Raw genomic sequence first — 18,723 nt, 5'->3', positions numbered from 1 at the left:
CTCAGTTAGATTCTCACCTCCTGAAGCATACTCATCATTTTGCAAAGGTTGTCGGCTTGTATGGATGGTCGAAGGCCGACGCATAGCTGTATCTGCTGATGCAGTTGCATGTCCTGCCACTGACTGTCGTTGTTGTAGGTCTTGATGAACTTCAGACTGCAGCTGTGTAAACTGATGGTGAAGCACCTGCCATTTATGATCTTGGCGTTGCGCCTCTCTTTCTAAGCGTTCCTCTCTTTGCTGTTGCTTACGTAAAAACTTTTGCATCATATACATAATTTGGTCAGTTGTACTCCCAGCTACAACTTCCCTTTGGTCTGGAACTGTGTACGTCAATTCAGACTCATCTGGAACATTAGACTCGTCCCTTGCCTTTGGTGCATCTTGCTTCTTTGGTGGCATTTTTGTTTAAAAACAATGTCTCTTGCCACCCAACTTGACAAAGGGTTTGTTGCACAACTCAACATGCAGCCTCCACATGTACTAGCCTCCTATTGGCCTGGAAGTACTGCTGCCACCATGTTTCATGTAGAGAAAAGCCGAAAGGCCTGGGAGAAGTTAGGAAGGCTCAGTACACGGGAGTGATTTTCAAAATGCCAGTTGTGATTTATTTTAGAAGCTGCATTTTCAAGAAGCAGTCCATGTGGTGCACAAAAATAAACAAAGAAACAAACAAAAAAAAAACACTTAATGCAACATACACTGGTGCTAAAAAAATCAAAAACAAAATGCTGTGAGCAGCAAAAACTGGCACTAAACAATGCCTAGTGGTACATCCACATAATAATCAGCATGTCTCACCTCAGACAAGTTCTTACATTGGCACAGAATTCACAGGAAGCAACCTCCCTTTACTCTTTTTTTTTTTTTTTTTTTTTGCGGTTGGCAAACCAACTTAAAAGGTGCATTCCCGCCACCTACTGAAATGGAGTGTGAAGCTCATATTTGGAAAGGAAGTTTCTTCTTCTTCTTCTTCTTTTTGATTTTTAACGGCGGCTTGCAACCAACTTAAATAGGTGCATTACCGCCACCTTCTGCTCCGGAGTGTGGACCAGAGTTTTACAATCTATTCACCAAACCCGTTTCTTTAATAAAATCGAAGAAAACTTTACTATTTATTTCACTTGCCCATTTTATTAAAACCTTAAAATGTATTTCCTGCTTTACCTTCTTTCTTAATTCTTCTATCATTATTCCTCTTTCTTGCTCATATCTTCTACAATCAAGAAATACATGAGTTACTGTTTCTTCAACCTTACAGATTTCACATAACCCGTTTGGGTGTTTCCCTATTATTTTAAGTGTGCTATTTAAATTTGAGTGCCCTAATAATATTCTGCTGAAAATAATCTCTTCTTTCCTTGACTTACCTATACTCTTTATACTTTGACTTACCTTGTTTAATAAACTGAAAAGGAATCTACCCTTTGTCCCATTGTTCCACTCTACTTGCCATTCTTCTATCAGTTTACTCCAGATTAAAACCTTCATCTCTGATTTACTTAATGGAACTTGTAACTCTATTATATCTTTCTGTAAAGCTTGTTTTGCTAATATATCCACTTCTTCATTTCCCCTTATTCCTATGTGTGCTGGAATCCACATAAAACTGATTGATATACCATTTTGGACAATTCTTGAATGCATATGTAGTATATTAAAAAGAATATCTTGATGATTAGATTTGTAAGATCTCAAGCTCTTCAAAACTGAAACTGAATCTGTACAAATTAAAACATTGTCAGGTTTTATTTCCTCTACCCACTGTAATGCCAAAAGGATTCCTATCAATTCAACAGTATAAACTGCCAAATGATTTGATGTTCGCTTTACTCCACTAATCCACTGATTACTAGTAACTTTGACTAAAAAAGCAGCCCCAGTTGTTTGATGTTCTGGATCTTTTGATCCATCTGTATATACTTGTATATGTCGAGGATATTGGGCTCTGATATATTCTGAGAAAGCATATCTAAAGTCAACTTCTCTTTCTGTTCTTTTAACCTCCAGCAAATGCAGATCTATATGAGGTGTTATATAAACCCATGGTTCATAATCCTGGATTTCAACTGTTGGACTCATCTTGATATTATTTACCTGTAATTCTTCTGCATAAATTTTACTACACCACCCAAAGCTTGTTAAACATCTTACATTTTGTTCCCAACAATTCTTTAAAACCACTTTTGTAGGGTGTTCATCTTTATGCCCCTGGAGGTTAGCCCAGTAATTAATCATTAATTGTTTCCTTCTAATCTCTAGTGGCATCTCTCCTACCAGGACTTGTAAAGCTGATATGGGTGTAGTCTTTACTGCTCCACAACATTGTCTCATTGCTTGAGCTTGGATTTTACAAAGTTTTCCTAACAGGTTTTTTGATGCAGAACCATATACCACACAGCCATAATCAAAAACAGACCGAATCATTGCTACATATATAGTTTTTAAAGAAGAAAAACTTGCCCCCCATTCCACTCCACTTATACATCTCATGATATTTAAAACCTTCTGACATTTCTCAACTATTTTATTAATATGTTCAGTCCATATAAGTTTTACATCAAAATAAATACCTAAAAACTTAAACACCTTTACCCTTTCCAATGTTTCCTCATACATCTTCAAACTCATTTCTGGAACAACCCTCTTCTTAGAAAAAATAATTGTTTTAGTTTTCTCCACTGAGAATTTAAAACCCCAGTCAAATGCCCATTCTTCAACTTTCCTAATTGCCTCTTGTATTTTCCTATTAATAAATAATAAATTTCTACCCTTTTTCCAGAGAGCCCCGTCATCTGCAAACAAAGACCTACCAATATCTGGTTCTACTTGGTTAAAAACATCATTAATCATTATAGAAAACAATAATGGACTTATTACACTCCCTTGTGGAGTTCCATTTTCTATCTGGAACGTACTTGACACTTCATTCCCTATTTTTACCTGGAAACTCCTATTCTCCAGAAAATCTTTTATCCAGTTATATATTCTTCCACCAATATTCATCTTTCTTAATTTTATCAAAAGTCCCTCCCTCCACATCATATCATACGCCTTCTCGACATCTAAAAATACTGCTATCACAGATTCTTTATTTACCTGCGCCTTTCTAATTTCATTTTCTAAACATACTATAGGATCCATTGTTCCTCTACCTTTTCTAAAACCACTCTGATATTTTGATATAAATCCTCTATTTTCCAATAAATATGACAACCTTTCCGTAATCATCCTTTCCATAATTTTACAAACATTTGATGTAAGAGCTATAGGTCTATAATTAGAGGGATTCGAAGGATCTTTGCCTGGCTTTCTTATAGGTATTATTATCGCTTCTTTCCAAGCTTTTGGAAGCTTTCCTTCGTCCCATACTCTATTATATAATTCTAAAATTTTCCCCACAGCCCTATCCTTCAGATGTCTTAGCATTATATATCCAATCTGATCCTTCCCTGGAGATGAAATTTTTCTGTTTGCATTACAAATAGCTCTCATCAATTCATCTCTATTGAACTGGAAATTAATTGGCTGGCCTTCCATTCCCCCACATCTTACCATCACATCCATATTTTGCCCCTTTGTTATTTCTCTTCTCATTTTCCCTTCTTCACTTAAGTTCCCTGATCCATGAATTTGTGCTAATGTTTTTCCTAGCATTTCTGCCTTATCCTTATCAATTACAGCTATTTCTCCTCCTGACTCTAATACCGGATATTCCCATTCTTTCTTATTACCTCCCATTCTCTTAATCTCCCTTTACTCTGATCAGACCATTGTTTAAATACACAAATTTCCCGCCCAAACACTGGTGGATCAAACCATATTCACGGGGAGGAACCTTTCTCAAAAACACACAATACAGACTTTCACAGCAAAGCATTAGTAGCTACATAACTAATATACATTCTCATAAACTCATTTTTTACATGAAGTAACCATAATACAAACATACATAACATGCATAACAAACACTCAAACATTAACACTCCATAGCACTCATGTCTCCCTCCATTTTGTAAAATGGTACGTTCCGGATATGCGCACTACCAGAACCCACCTCCAAACACTGGATAAGACATGCAAGATCTAACATGTGCTGTAAAATGTAAACTTACAAAATAAATAAATAATTCAAAACAAACAATGACTCTTGTATCCTTCATAACCTTAACACATTGAACAAATGATCTTGGTACCATCTATCAACATACACGTTGTCAACACACAAAATATAATAAAATTTAGGTTGGCACTCTAGTGATGATGTCATTGACCTGGACCATCATCACATACACTTTAACCACAATGAACAGCGTTTATCTATAAGGTACTTACACTTCAAAACAGCCGCGTTGCGTTTGTCCGTTATTTTCGAATATGAGGCCTCCTCTCCCGTGGCCTCATGGGATAGAGTAGTGTACATCCTATGCATTCTATGGAATTCGGGCGGAAGTAGTAGTCCATCCGGGAACATCTCGCCTACTGTTTTTCGGATACTAAGAATTCGGACATACTACTTGCTTCACATACTGTTTTTCGCCTACTATATAGTATGGAAGTATGCGATTTCGGACGCAGCCCAATTCATTCTAATGGAATTGCTTGAAGCAGGAATCATTCATGAGTCAGAATCATCTTTCTCTTCTCCTATCGCGGTAGTAAGAAATAAGAATAGCAATATAAGACTTTGCATTGATTACCGCAAGTTGAATACTCAGACCATCAAAGATGCATATGCCTTACCTAACTTGTAGGAAACCTTTTCAGCACTTCGAGGTTCAAAATAGTTCTTGGACTATTTGAATGTCTTCTCTGATACATTAGAAGAGCATGAGAGATGTCTTCTTAATGTTTTGGGACGTTTGAAAGACTATGGGTTAAAGCTTTCATTAGAGAAATGCAAGTTTTTCCAGATGCCAGTGAAGTATCTTGGTCACATCGTCTCAGAAAATGGCGTGGAAACAGATCTCCAAAAGCTGTTAAGACCTGGCCAGGTCCAAGGAACCTGAAAGAGTTGCAGTCCTTTCTTGGTTTCTCTGGTTATTACCAACGACTTATTAAGGACTATGTGATAATTCACATTGAAATCAGGGTCCCAGAGTCTGTAGGAAGACAGGAGAGGCACACAATCCATGTTGCTTGAGGTCCAGTGTAAAGTTTTCACAGTCAGTTATGGTTTGGGGTGCCATGTCTTCTGCTGGTGTTGATCCACTGTGTTTTCTGAGGTCCAAGGTCAACGCAGCTGTATATCAGGAAGTTTTAGAGCACTTCATGGTTCCTGCTGCTGACCAACTTTATGGAGATGCAGATTTCATTTTCCAACAGGACTTGGCAGCTGCACAGAGTGCCAAAGCTACCAGTACCTGGTTTAAGGACCATGGTATCCCTGTTCTTAATTGGCCAGCAAACTCGCCTGACCTTAACCCCATAGAAAATCTATATAGGGTATTGTGAAGAGGAAAAAGTGATAGGCCAGACCCAACAATGCAGAAGAGCTGAAGGCCACTATCAGAGCAAACTGGGCTCTTATAACACCTGAGCAATGCCACAGACTGATCGACTCCATGCCACGCCACATTGATGCAGTAATTCAGGTAAAAGGAGCCCCAACTAAGTATTTAGTGCTGTACATGCTCATACTTTTCATGTTCATACTTTTCAGTTGTCCAAGATTTCTAAAAATCCTTCCTTTGTATTTATAAAGGAAGAAAAAATCCATAATTGTTACATTTCTAATTGAATTAACCGTTTGTTTTGAACGAATCGTTTGATTTGAACGATTCAATAAATAATTTATAAAAACAAGGGCTTGCTGCCACCTACAGGTGGTTTTATTGTCATAATTCTTTATCCATGACCGTAAACCACCGGAGGCTTCAGCTATGAAGCACATTTAGCAAAATATTGTTTAATTATTAATATTGACCTATGTAAAAGCTACATGACATACCCCCACCACGAAAAAGAACTTCACCACACCAAACCCCCTGAATTTCTTTTTTTTTTTTACAATTCGACCACTGCTTTTAACCACTGATCTATATATAGATCAGTGCCTTTAACCCTAAGAGCAGAGGACTAATATGAAAGCCCTCCCTGTAGGAGGAGTGCTGGCGCGCTCATGTGATGAGATCTTACACTGATATGCTGCTGTTAGTTCCTCACAGGCTTGAAGATGAACGTGTTGTTTTTACCGGTTCTGTTTGCCGTTCTGTATCACGTGCATACATTGCCATTGCACACTGAAGAAGGTAATTATTTATTTATTTACACCAGCTTTTGGCTTTAGCTTTTTTCTTCCGCGTAGCCTACGTGTGACGCTGCGTACGTTACTTTCGCTTTTTACTATTTGGCGCTTCAGTACAAATGCATAACAAGTATGACCGCTCAAACTTAAAGAGCAGGCTATATTCATAGTTATATATAATATATAATTTAAAATAGCCTAAATTTTGTGGACTAAAATACGAATGATTAATTAATTTAAACATGATAAAGGTACTTTGCAGAACGGTTAGTGTGCAGTAAAAATGAAAATATAAATATTTATTTGTTACAGATGAGTATCATTTCAAATCATGGATGTCTCAGGTAAGAATATTAAATTGAAATGTCATGTGGCAACAAAAAGGGGATTTAAGGCGACAATAAAGGAAGTGAAAAATTGGGAGGAAGAAAAGTAATTTGGTTTATTCTTTTGAAATTTGCAGTATAACAAAAAATACGAGATAAATGAATATTACCAGCGACTACAGATATTCCTGGACAACAAGAAGAAGATCGAGCGCCATAATGCAGGAGACCATATGTTTTCAAGTAGGCTGTGACTGATATAATCTAACTTGCTGAAGCCTTTGTTTTATGAGCACGATTTGTTGTTGTTTGTATGAGCACGATGTTTAAAAAAACACATAACATTTCTCTGCACTTTACAGTGGGACTGAATCATTTTTCAGACATGAGCTTTACTGAATTTAAAAAGTCCTTCCTCCTGACAGAACCTCAGGTATTGTTTTAACAGCATCTCGTGATCAATGAGGAAATAGGAAAGTACCACAATTCATGACCATTTTACAACCTGACAGAACTGCTCCGCCACTAGAGGGAATCATCTGAGCAGTAATGGGCCTTATCCTGATATGATTGACTGGAGAACGAAAGGAAACTATGTAACTAATGTCAAAAACCAGGTAGCTTGCTCTAATAATCCTCTATTGTGCTTTTGATCATTTTTATTTTTTTTATTAAACAATGCTGATGTTTAAATCGATAACACTATTTCAGGGAGCTTGTGGTAGCTGCTGGACTTTTTCCACCACAGGCTGTCTGGAGTCTGTCACTGCTATAGCCACAGGGAAACTCCTACAACTAGTATGTATATGTTGCTTTTAATTTAACAAAGCCTGTAAACATTTATCTATTATGTCTTATTATTTAATTTAGTATCAGTATTGTAATATATACCACTCCTTTCCTTTTTCTGCCCTTTGGCAGATGCAAACAAACCCCAAAACAGCACATTAGTAAAAAAAAATATAACTGTAATTTATGAAACATCCTGTTCCTATCATGTACTTTTTACAGGCAGAGCAGCAGCTTGTAGATTGTGCAGGTGCTTTCGACAATCATGGCTGCAGTGGGTGAGTTAGATAAAATAATGTATGAATTCATCTTGGCCTTTTTTAAAAAATTTTTAGGAGTAAAGTCTTTACTGTAAAATGGTCTAAACAACATTTTACTCCCGTCACATGCTTTTTAGTGGCCTCCCAAGTCATGCCTTTGAGTACATCATGTACAACAAAGGTCTCATGACAGAGCAAGACTACCCCTATAAGGCTAAAGTAAGTATTTTACCTGATGGTTTCAAGAGTTCATTCATAAAGTGGTGACATTTGTTCATACCCTACATGCTTGTAGGAAGATGAATGCAGATTCAAACCAGAGTTGGCTGCTGCCTTCGTGAAAGATGTTGTAAACATAACAAAGGTAAGTGGTGGTCCATGTACAAAGATTAATATTAACTACATGTCTCCTCTTTAACTGTAAATTCCTGTTATTAGTATGATGAAATGGAGATGGTGGATGCTGTGGCCAGGTTGAACCCTGTCAGCTTTGCATATGAGGTGACATCTGATTTCATGCACTACAAAGATGGAATATATACCAGGTTAGTATGAAATATATATACATTTGCTTTTATAGGCTGCTGCTTTTATGCTGGATTTATTTGTGACAGTTCTTTGCAATTTCTGTAATTTTATGATTTTATTTTATAGCACAGCTTGTCATAACACTACTGACAAGGTGAACCATGCAGTGCTTGCAGTGGGCTATTCCGAGCAGAATGGAACCCCATATTGGATAGTGAAGAACTCCTGGGGACCCTACTGGGGAATTAACGGGTCTGTTTGCATGATTTCCTCAAATGCTGTGCTACTGTACGGTTAATAAATACAGTAGCAATTATAAACAAACTTGACCATTTGACCAAGGTAATTGCAATAAATGTAATGTTTAATGTTAATTATTTTATTTTCCATACAGATATTTTTACATTGAGAGGGGAAAGAACATGTGTGGACTTGCTGCGTGTTCATCCTATCCTTTACCTTTGGTCTAAATAAATGAAATGTATTTTTTTAAACCATAAAAAGTGAGACAAGTTATTACATTTTACTCTCACACAGAATCATTTTATGCATAATGGACAACATCTTCAGAAATGAGTTGTAGTCTATACTAGCTGTCGGTAAATAAGTTAAATTAAATTAATTATTCACATTCATTTAAAACATTCAATGACACTCGATTGGCTATTAATATGTCTAATTTTGTTTTTAAAGTTGTCTGCTTTGTTAAAATCTAAGGTTTTGTAAAAAAAATGTATGTTTGCAACCAAAACTATTGCACTGAAATAAATATTTTCTAAGGGATTATGTGTGTGTGTATGTGTGTGTGGTTGCCTTTATATATATTTTTTTTTATGGATCGCTGTCCTTCAGAGTAATGGTGTTCATTCATTAAGTAGAGCTTTGAGACTTTAAAAAGTAAAAATAATAATAATAATAATAATTTACTACTATATTAAATATATAATTATATATGCAGCTTTTTAATTAAATACTGTGTGAGTGCATGCACTTCCTTGCTAAAATAGAATATGTAAATGACGTGCAATTCCACAGTAAACCAGTATGTGGCGACCTAAATCCACATCTAATGTTTGCGCTACAACAGCGAGCGCCAGAGAGGAAGCAGTTTTTTAAATACTTATTAGTCTACGTTGGGACAAGAAAATGCACTCAGCAAAACATATAGTGGAAAAATTGAAAAAAAAAAGATACTGATAGTGAATGAATGCTGATGGTTTAAAACTAAAGGAAAGAGTATATCGCAAACAAGCAGCCGCGGAAGTGACGTTACTGACAGCTGTCCAATCAGAGTCCTAGCTACGAATACGCGGTAAGCGCGAGCTTTCAGTGGTGTTATGGTGACTTTGTGCGCGCTCGTATGTTATAACAGAATATCTCATTTTTGTGTTTGGTGGCGGTAATTATAAAGGAACTTTGTGTGACTTTCTCTTTTTGTTGTTTTAATGTTCACACGATGGCAGAATGAGAGCGAAACCTTCCGTTGTGAGTTTTCTGTCCTAAAACCGAGGGTTGTAATGTCGCATTAATTCTAACGGAGCATGCATGTATTTGTTTTTGAGTGTGTATTTGTTTGTGGAGCTGATTAAGTGTCATATACTTTAACTTTGAATGAATCGTATTTAATATAAATGCACACACAATGCCGAGTCTTCCTCAAAATAACCTAAAGGAGCAACTGGAACGACACAGTAATGCTGCACAGAACAAGTTGTCACTGCTGAAACCAAAGCATGGGTAAGAACATTATTATATTCTGCATTAGATAGATAGATAGGTGGATAGACAGATTTAAGTACAGAGTACAGATGGATAACGATAAATAGAGGTTTAGGTACAGAATTTAGGTACAGAATAAATACAAACAGGAATCGGAGAGCCTGCAAAGACGGTGTATTTAACTAGATAGATAAGTAACGTAGACAAATTAAAATGAATTCATATCAACATCTGAAATGTGTAGCAGGTTTGTCTAACCACTGAAATTTTTCTGTTCAGGGGGTTTTGTTTCAAAAAGAAGTCTTCATCCAGCATCTCCGAAGTGGAAGCTCCTCAAAAGGTAACTGGTGCAAATGTCTTAGCAAACAGGAGTGTCAATGTTCCCCGCAGCTGTGAAGTAACCAAAAGTCCTGTGACGTTTTCGCAAAAGCCTGAGAGGGCAGCACCGAAAGTCAACTTCTTTGCAGCACCCAGCAGACCGAAGACCAATACTGTTAATCCATTAGCCAACCCATTTGCAGTGAACAAAACACCTCCTGTCCAATCTACCATTAAGGATTCGCTTAAACCTGCAGCCTTACCTAAAGATCAGAATGTGGGTGAATTTAAGCATGACATCTCTCAACTCTCCTTCAATGAATGGGATGACTTGGATGATTTTGAAACCCCAGTCAAGACAAGAGTAGTGTCCCCAGTAACAGGGACTTCTACAAAAAAGCTTAGTGTTTCGGACCAGAACACCCCCCAAAATTCCTCTTGTGCTAAGAGTGATGAGACTGCATTAAATGGAGGTTTACAGGTTACAGAAACCTTAACTGCCCCAAAGGACATCCTGTCAGCTGCTAATAGAGTCAGCACAGAGCCTGCTGAGAGAGAGCCCGAGGATTCGCCCATTAAAAAGACCAAAAGACATAGGAAATCAGTCCAGCAAAAGGCACTACTGAGTGACACTGAAGATGAGGAGATCATCGACTGTACTTCACCAGGTAAAAACCAAAAGGACATCAGTTGTGTGATAAGTTAGTGCATCTCGATTTTTTTATTTTTTTTCCCCAGTGGGCTTACCCCTATTTTGTCAGTTTTTCATTTGCTAAAGAAAAGGTTTGTGTGCTTAGATATTAAAATAAATCTCACAATAATGATACACAATATTTGATTTGCAGCTGCTGAAAAAAATCAGTGGGCTGAGACAAACACCATAGACATTGATGAGACTGAGACAGACAACTTTTATGAAGATTATCAGGATTTCATCCCCCCATCCCCTGTTCCTGAGGAGACGAGTCCCTTTGACTCAGAAAAGGAGAAACGGTGACATGCTTTAATTGCAAAATTATTTTTTTGTAAACTACAAATTAAAATAAGTACTGTTTATTTTCATTTAAGTTTGATTTTAAGCTTATTTTCTAAAACTCTGTTTTGTAGTTTACCTGACCCTGTTACCCATGCTGACAAAAATGTTCCACCTCATGAGTCCGCCTCAAGCCTGTCGGCACCCTTGAATGAACCTACCAAAGATTTAAAAGGTATCACTCATGCATGATTTAACTTTTTGGTAGGCAACCATTTGCTGTATATAAAATGATGTACTGTCTAATGTGCATGTATTTGTGTTTTAGGACCTGATGATGCTCTCTTTACTGTTATGGAGTCTATTTGTCGTCTAGTGGACACTATTCCTGAGCATGAGCTCATAGCACTGACCTGTGGCACAGAGCTATTACTGCAGAGAGCGCACAGGTGAAGTAATAAAGGAGTATTTTTGCGATGTAGATTAAAAAATATGTATATTTTAGATAGTCTGGTATTACTTTTTGCATAAGATATGCTTCTAAATCTCACATATTCTGCTACTAAAAATAAAGGCTGTTCTTAGGACCCTTGAGATGTTGCATTATTCTTGGAATAAGTTTTCGTGTTGTTTTGTTTGTTTTTTTGTCAGATGACTAATTCACCCTTTTACTCACTAGGAAGGAAATGTTACAGTTATACAAGTGTGATATACTAATTCTATAGTTTTCTATTAATATATTAACGATAGATGACATTGCTGCTTGTTATAGCATAACTAATAACTCTATCTTTACCACAGGAAAAGGATTCTAGCTATAGGTGCAGCATCTAGAACATCTCAGTTAGACCCAGCAGCAACTCCATATTCTAGTCTGCTAAAAAGACAAGCTTTTGGAGTCACACCCTCTAGTCTAACATCATCTATGACCCCAGGGACATCAGAAAGGGGAGAGGGTGTCAAAACAGGCTTTCAGTTTCGCAAGTCCATTGCCTCGGTCATATCTTTGGGAAATGACAGTGTTTTTGAGGACTCCGACTGCATCATCAGTGGAGTTGAAACCCCTGGTGGTTCCTGGAATCCTAACAGTTCAGCAAAAACAACAACCATCTTAAACGGGTCAAGTCTACCTTCAAGCAAATCTGAGTCAAAAACAGATCAGTGCTACTCAAGGTTGTCCTTCAATGAGTCAAACATTCAGACTGTGGGTGGAGATCAGGTTGACTTGTTTTATTCCCCCAAAAGAGTAGATTCGGGCAAGAGAAATGCTGAGAGCAGTGTCGAAACCAACACGGCAGTTCCCAACTGTTCTCAAGCAGATGACTTCCTAATAGATGACTTTGATATTGATGATTTTGATGAGACTGATATTCCAGATTATTTTGAAGAACCTCCAAGTGTCTTGGCATCAAGAGACAATTCTGGTGCAAAAACAACATTGGTGCGGGAGGGAGGGCACTCAAAACCTTTGGAGAGAAAGACTGTAACATCACCAGTGCCAAAACCTACCAAAACATCCAATCCTGGTAAGCTTGAGTAAATTAATATTCCTTTATAATTTAGTTCAATATTATTAAAGACCCTGTAATGAGCAGTTATCCGTTAACACTGTATCTCTTGATCTGCAGAACCCGTGTATAGAAACCCAGCTCATGACCGCTTTAGAGGCTTCAGCTTTCCTCACAGCCCAGAGATGATGAAGATCTTCCATAAGAAGTTTGGACTGCATCAGTTTCGCTTCAATCAGCTGGAGGCTATTAATGCCGCACTGTTAGGGGAAGACACATTTGTACTGATGCCTACAGGTTTGTTACAAGCATTAATTTGGACTCTTATTGCTTATTTATTTTGATCTTAGACTAGACTAGGTGTCTTGGCTACACCTTCAACATTTCTTGCTGCAATAATTACATGCATAGACATAGTATTCATGAATTATTGTGTAATTTTTGTCAGTGGTTTACAATATGTAAAGAGATTCATGGCCAGTGGTGTAAATTCAATTATATCAGTTGAGATTTGCATAAAAATAATTTTAGAATTTGTTTTAAATATAATTTTTGAAAATAAGAAAATAAATGATTTATTCACAAATCTGTAAGTAGATTTTGGTCATTGCCCATATCATTTAAAATAAGTTATTCTTACATTTACTTTATGAAAATAATTCAATATTTCACAGCAAAAAGACACATGTGAGCATGACATGAAAGTGGACATTAGTAGACTTTATAGGGTTAATAATAAGTAGGACAGACGTTTTGACCATTTCGTTTTTTTTTTTTTGTCAGGCAGTCTCAATTTTTTGAGCATTAAAGCAGTGTACTGTCTCTCTTCCTTTTGTGTTAGTGTTTCCTTACTCTGTGTTAAGATACCAGCAAAGTGTTTCCTGGTGACGATATGTTACAATGTGACACAACATCTTTACAGGTGGTGGTAAAAGTCTCTGCTATCAGCTTCCTGCTTGTATCTCTGCTGGAGTGACTGTTGTCATTTCTCCTCTACGGTCTCTCATAGTTGACCAGGTCCAAAAGCTCACCACATTAGACGTAAGTCCTTCTTTTCCTTATGCACAATAATTGACTTAACCTGATCGAAACTGTTGATTTACTGAGCAATTTTGTGTTACAGATCTGTGCAACTAGTTTATCAGGGGACAAAACGGATAGTGAGGCTGCAAAGATCTATATGCATCTGTCTAGGAAGGATCCCCCCATCAAACTGCTTTATGCCACTCCTGAGAAGGTGGGTTTCACATCAGACCAGTGTGTTGCAAGTTTGTGTGCATATCTATGAACAGTTTTGATATGTGTTTTTGTTCTCAGGTGTGTGCTAGTGGAAGGATGGTCAGTGCCCTTCAGAATCTGTATGAAAGAGGACTGCTGGCTCGCTTTGTTATTGATGAGGCCCATTGCGTCAGTCAGGTAAACTTGATTAAACTCTACAGTGTAGCAAGAGCAGTCAAAATATGTGATTTAAGTAGTGAAGGCAGTATTTTACAATAAAAATAAATTTTTTGGCACTGTTGTAGAACAATCCATAAAACATTGTAAAATATATCTGTTTCTTCCTCAGTGGGGTCATGACTTCAGGCCCGACTACAAGCGCTTACATGAGCTCAGGCGGATGTTTCCCAATGTTCCTATAATGGCACTGACGGCCACAGCCACTCCTAGAGTTCAGAAAGACATTCTTAACCAGCTGGCAATGACTCGTCCTCAGGTGTAAGTCTTCCTGCATGCAATTCCTGATTCACACATTTCTGGCTTTATTTATTTGTTTTTTTAAAAGCATGGTATTCTGATTAGCCACTCTCACATTGATCATAATATGGATGCAGGTTTATTTTGAACCTCATCTTCCTTCAGAAATACGGAGTAACATTTTTACATTTTAATTAAAAGTTTCATGTGATTGTCCTGGCAGAGGAGGATGCATTAAGATTTATATTTCAAATAAATGCTGTTAAAAAAAATCATACTGACCACAAACGTTTGAAATTGGTACTCTTCATTATTAACAATGAACTCTATAGATATCATGTACTTGTGTTACTCATATTAAAACTTATGTTTTCATAGATTCACTATGAGCTTCAACAGGAACAATCTCAAATATTCGGTTTTGCCAAAAAAGCCCAAGAAGGTTGATGAGGAATGCATTCAGTGGATCAAGAAATATTACCCACGTGAGTACTGTCCAGATTAAATCAGTCTTTAGCAATTATAATTTCTCCCCACAGCATGGAGACCCTATAAATCATGTTGACCGTGTGTGTAGGTGACTCAGGGATTGTGTACTGCTTGTCTCGTAATGACTGCGACACTCTGGCTGACAGTCTTCAGAGGGCTGGGATCGCAGCGCTGGCTTATCACGCTGGCCTGAAGGACAGCGACAGGGAATATGTCCAGAATAAATGGATCAACCAGGATGGCTGCCAGGTAAAGGCACTCAGTTTTAAAATTGCTATAAAACCTGAACCAGCTCTTTTGACCATGTATTTTTATTTTCACTGCTTCCCAGAAATATTATTTTTAACCATTCATCTTTCATTTTTAGGTTATGTGTGCCACCATTGCATTTGGCATGGGAATCGATAAACCTGATGTGCGTTATGTGATCCATGCGAGTTTGCCCAAGTCAGTGGAGGGTTATTACCAAGAGTCAGGCAGAGCTGGTCGAGATGGAGAGATTTCCCACTGCGTTCTCTTCTATGCCTACAGTGATGTTATCCGCATCAAGAGACTCATTGCTAGTATGTCCTGCAGGATTTTTGTTTATTCTTGTAATTCTTGGATGCTAAAATCCAGACACCATTAAAACGTCGTAGTTAACCTGTCTGTGTGAGCGTGGTCTACATAACGGTTAATATAATTGCAGTGGATAAAGATGGCAACCAGCAATCCAAAGCCACCCACATCAACAACCTGCACAGCATGGTGCATTTCTGTGAAAATGTGGCAGAGTGCAGGAGGATCCAGTTGCTGGCTTACTTTGGCGAGCACACATTTAACACAAGCTTCTGTAAAGAGCATCCTGAGGTCATCTGTGACAACTGTGCCAGACCACATGTAAGACCATCATGGAAACATATCAGTCTTTACAGCATACATTATGCAAATGTAATACATAACAAACTTTTTAATTATACACAGCCAATGATTGAAATGGGATATAGTTTGCTTGCCAAACAAGTTAACTGTTACTTGTTTTAACTAATTATTTACTTAGAGCATTGTATTTTAAATAGTGACTTTGTTAATTACAGATACTAACACAAATTCATGCATCTTAATGCTTGTTTCCAGAAATATAAATCAAGAAATGTCACCGATGATGTGAAGAAGATTGTGAGATTTGTGCAGGAGAACTGTGAGAAAGTTGGAAACCGATACGGCAAATCCGCCCAGCAGAACAGGCTCACTCTTAACATGCTGGTCGACATATTTCTGGGTAAGAAGCCTAGCGGGATTTGTCATAAACGATGGTGTGAATATTACTATGAATATCCTTTGCCTCATCCAGTGCTTGAGATTTAATGCATACCAGGAAGGCTGCTCAAGGCCTCATTAAGAATATCTCTTTGTGGCAGGCTCCAAAAGTGCTCGGATCCAGTCCGGAATGTTTGGGGTTGGAGCAGCGTATTCCAAACACAATGCGGAGAGGCTATTTAAGAAACTGGTGCTGGATAGTGTACTGATGGAGGACCTCTACATCACTAACAATGGGCAGGCAGTGGCCTATATCTCTGCTGGGCCTAAAGCCATGAGTGTACTGAGTGGCTGTATGCAGGTGAGATTCTTAATGTAATAATTTGTTATTAATTTGTTAATGTTGTATGCTCTATTCAAAATATGTATTAATGATCATGCACCCATTGCAGGTTGAGTTTGTTGAGACAGAGAGTGCATCCAGCATCCGAAAGCACAAAGCCTCTGTGATTGAGAATGTTTCTAAGAGAGAAGAGATGGTTAAAAAGTGTCTGCAGGAACTCAATGATCTGTGCAAGAAGTTGGGCAAAGTCTTCGGCATTCATTACTACAATATTTTCTCCACGGCCACACTCAAAAAGATTGCTGGTTAGCAAATATTCATTACATTTACATATATACTTTTTAAATATGTATTTAATAATAATAAAAAAAAAGAAGTGGCGATGTCAATGAATCATTTGACTGAGTTAGTTGAGGTTTTTCTTTTTTTACATTGTGTTGGAATTAAATACCTCATTAAGTTATAGCAATTAATTATCTTTTTTTTTCACAGCCCCATGTGCTCAGTGTTAAATGTATTGTGATGTGTTTCTGTGCAGAAACTCTCTCGCCTGATCCGGAGGTTCTGCTGCAGATTGATGGTGTAACCGAAGACAAGCTGGAGAAGTATGGAGCGGAGTTTATTGAACTTCTGCAGAAGTACTCCGAGTGGCAGCTGCCTGGTAAGGGCCTGACAGTAGATTGTGTCCTCAAGATAAACACTTTCCTGACACATTAAGTAATCCTATGTTACATTAATCCTTTCTAATTTGAACCTTATTTTAGAGACTAGTATTCTAATGGAGGCAATCCACAAATTCAGAAATGCAAATATGTTGTGCTACTATAAGATATGGTCATATTTATTGCAGATGAAATCCAGTTGGTCATGCAAGTTCAGCACTTTGACCTGCAAAAAGCTGCTTGGTTTGAACATGTCTTCTTTGTGAGCTGTGCTTCATACATAGCTATAATATTGACAATGGACTTTTTAGCCTTTGAAATATTGTTAATGTGACTGCAACTTTAGGGTGTATAGAGTTAGAGATCCTCTGTTTTTACTAGCTGATATTCCTATTAGTTTAATGCTGCCTCATACATATCTGTATAATGCTATTTCCCTTAGTACAAGATAAGTTCAAAATACCTCAAAATATTACAACTTACCAAAGCTGAGGGACTAAAGGCACTTTAGTTTCTTACTAAAGAATAAGAAACCAGACTACGGATGTCATTTGGCTAAATTTAAACTGTAAAATAGATAATTGTTCAGCTAGCTCAAAGTAGCAACCTATAAAGCTCTTGAAATGAAGTAGCTTAAAGAGACATAAAATGTTCTCCCACTACCTTTGTAGCTGAGGCACAGACAGAGAGTTGGATTGACACAACAAGAGGTCATCAAAACGAGGAGGATGATGATGATGATGAAGGGGACACCACATCAACCTATTTCAGAAGCACCTCTGGACGAGGAGCAAAGAGAAAGCAAGCATCTTACTCCAGAAAACCCAAAAGAAGAAAAGGTACCGGTGGCCAAAACTCCTCTTCTAAAGGGTCAGTATGTTATAGCCGAAGCATTGTTGGATTGTGCAGACTTTGATATCGGCTATATGAAACCAAATCATCTCTTCCGCTCCACCCTTATTGTAGTGGATACAGCAACAACTGGTCTTCATCAAGAGGAGGAGGATACAGAGGTGGTAGTCGAAATGCAGGCAGAGGTTCCAGGACTGCTCCATCAGTCCCAGCAGGGAAGAGACCTGGCTTCATGGCTTTACCCACACCACAGACTGCTGCTCGTCCATTCCTCAAACCAGCATTCTCTCACCTCTAGAATCAGAATATTTCTACTGGTAACAGAAATTAATTTGACTTTGTGGATATTTGTATAGAACTTTTATACACTAATTTTTAATAAATACATTTTGTGTTGTGTATATTAGTTTAAATTTGTGTGTACAGTATATTATTTATATATATATATATATATATATATATATATATATATATATATATATATATATATATATATATATCTCAAAACGTTTTTTTTTTTTTTTTTTCAAATATACATTTTTGCTACAGTCAACATGGTTTCTTTAAATAAAAAAAGGAAAAGAAATGAGAAAAAAATGCTATCACTCCATTTCTAACAGGTTGCTGTATCTGATTTGATCTTTAAGAGGCCAGTATAGTTAGCAATACGTTTTTAAAAATATTTATGAGTAAATGTCGCTGTGATCCCATTTTATTATAAAGGAAATGGTAAGAAAATTAGAGAACCATCTGATTCATTTATATAAATACATTT

The 18,723-nt window shown here is 37.3% G+C and overlaps 2 protein-coding genes across 3 annotated transcripts; both read left to right on the top strand.

Moving 5' to 3' along the window:
* Positions 1-6,110: 6,110 nt before the first annotated feature.
* LOC132155660 (pro-cathepsin H-like) lies at positions 6,111-8,933 on the top strand. The gene is made up of 12 exons (XM_059564384.1): positions 6,111-6,251; positions 6,560-6,591; positions 6,711-6,816; positions 6,936-7,006; positions 7,086-7,190; positions 7,285-7,371; positions 7,585-7,640; positions 7,760-7,841; positions 7,918-7,986; positions 8,061-8,167; positions 8,277-8,402; positions 8,545-8,933. The coding sequence occupies exons 1-12, from the start codon at positions 6,176-6,178 to the stop codon at positions 8,618-8,620; spliced, it is 993 nt and encodes a 330-aa protein (XP_059420367.1). The 5' UTR covers positions 6,111-6,175; the 3' UTR covers positions 8,621-8,933.
* A 494-nt stretch (positions 8,934-9,427) lies between these two features.
* Positions 9,428-18,349, top strand: blm (BLM RecQ like helicase). Of its 2 annotated transcripts, XM_059564912.1 has the most exons (22): positions 9,430-9,887; positions 10,149-10,209; positions 10,300-10,855; positions 11,033-11,180; positions 11,295-11,395; positions 11,489-11,609; positions 11,962-12,686; positions 12,789-12,965; positions 13,591-13,709; positions 13,792-13,905; positions 13,986-14,084; positions 14,236-14,384; positions 14,742-14,848; positions 14,941-15,101; positions 15,220-15,415; positions 15,541-15,731; positions 15,969-16,113; positions 16,253-16,452; positions 16,544-16,739; positions 16,973-17,095; positions 17,768-17,966; positions 18,063-18,349. In XM_059564912.1, exons 1-22 carry the CDS (start codon positions 9,793-9,795, stop codon positions 18,244-18,246), a joined length of 4,167 nt encoding a protein of 1,388 aa, XP_059420895.1. In that variant the 5' UTR covers positions 9,430-9,792; the 3' UTR covers positions 18,247-18,349. The 2 variants fall into 2 exon arrangements, with proteins under 2 accessions (XP_059420894.1, XP_059420895.1); XM_059564911.1 differs by having other exon boundaries at positions 9,428-9,887; positions 10,149-10,855.
* Positions 18,350-18,723: the final 374 nt, after the last annotated feature.

This window comes from Carassius carassius, chromosome 13 (assembly GCF_963082965.1).
Source record: "Carassius carassius chromosome 13, fCarCar2.1, whole genome shotgun sequence".
NCBI lineage: Eukaryota > Metazoa > Chordata > Actinopteri > Cypriniformes > Cyprinidae > Carassius > Carassius carassius.
The sequence above is the reverse complement of the archived record's forward strand: the minus strand, read 5'-3'. Positions and strand labels throughout refer to the sequence as shown.

What these genes read in the sequence shown, in the direction of transcription:
- LOC132155660 (XM_059564384.1), top strand. Translation starts at nt 6,176, where the DNA reads ATGAACGTGTTGTTTTTACCGGTTCTGTTTGCCGTTCTGTATCACGTG. An exon ending in TCCTCCTGACAGAACCTCAG is followed by an intron (nt 7,007 to 7,085) that starts GTATTGTTTTAA and finishes ACAACCTGACAG; the next exon opens with AACTGCTCCGCCACTAGAGG. An exon ending in CCCTACTGGGGAATTAACGG is followed by an intron (nt 8,403 to 8,544) that starts GTCTGTTTGCAT and finishes TTTTCCATACAG; the next exon opens with ATATTTTTACATTGAGAGGG.
- blm (XM_059564911.1), top strand. Translation starts at nt 9,793, where the DNA reads ATGCCGAGTCTTCCTCAAAATAACCTAAAGGAGCAACTGGAACGACAC. An exon ending in TTTATGCCACTCCTGAGAAG is followed by an intron (nt 13,906 to 13,985) that starts GTGGGTTTCACA and finishes TTTTGTTCTCAG; the next exon opens with GTGTGTGCTAGTGGAAGGAT. An exon ending in TACTGAGTGGCTGTATGCAG is followed by an intron (nt 16,453 to 16,543) that starts GTGAGATTCTTA and finishes CACCCATTGCAG; the next exon opens with GTTGAGTTTGTTGAGACAGA.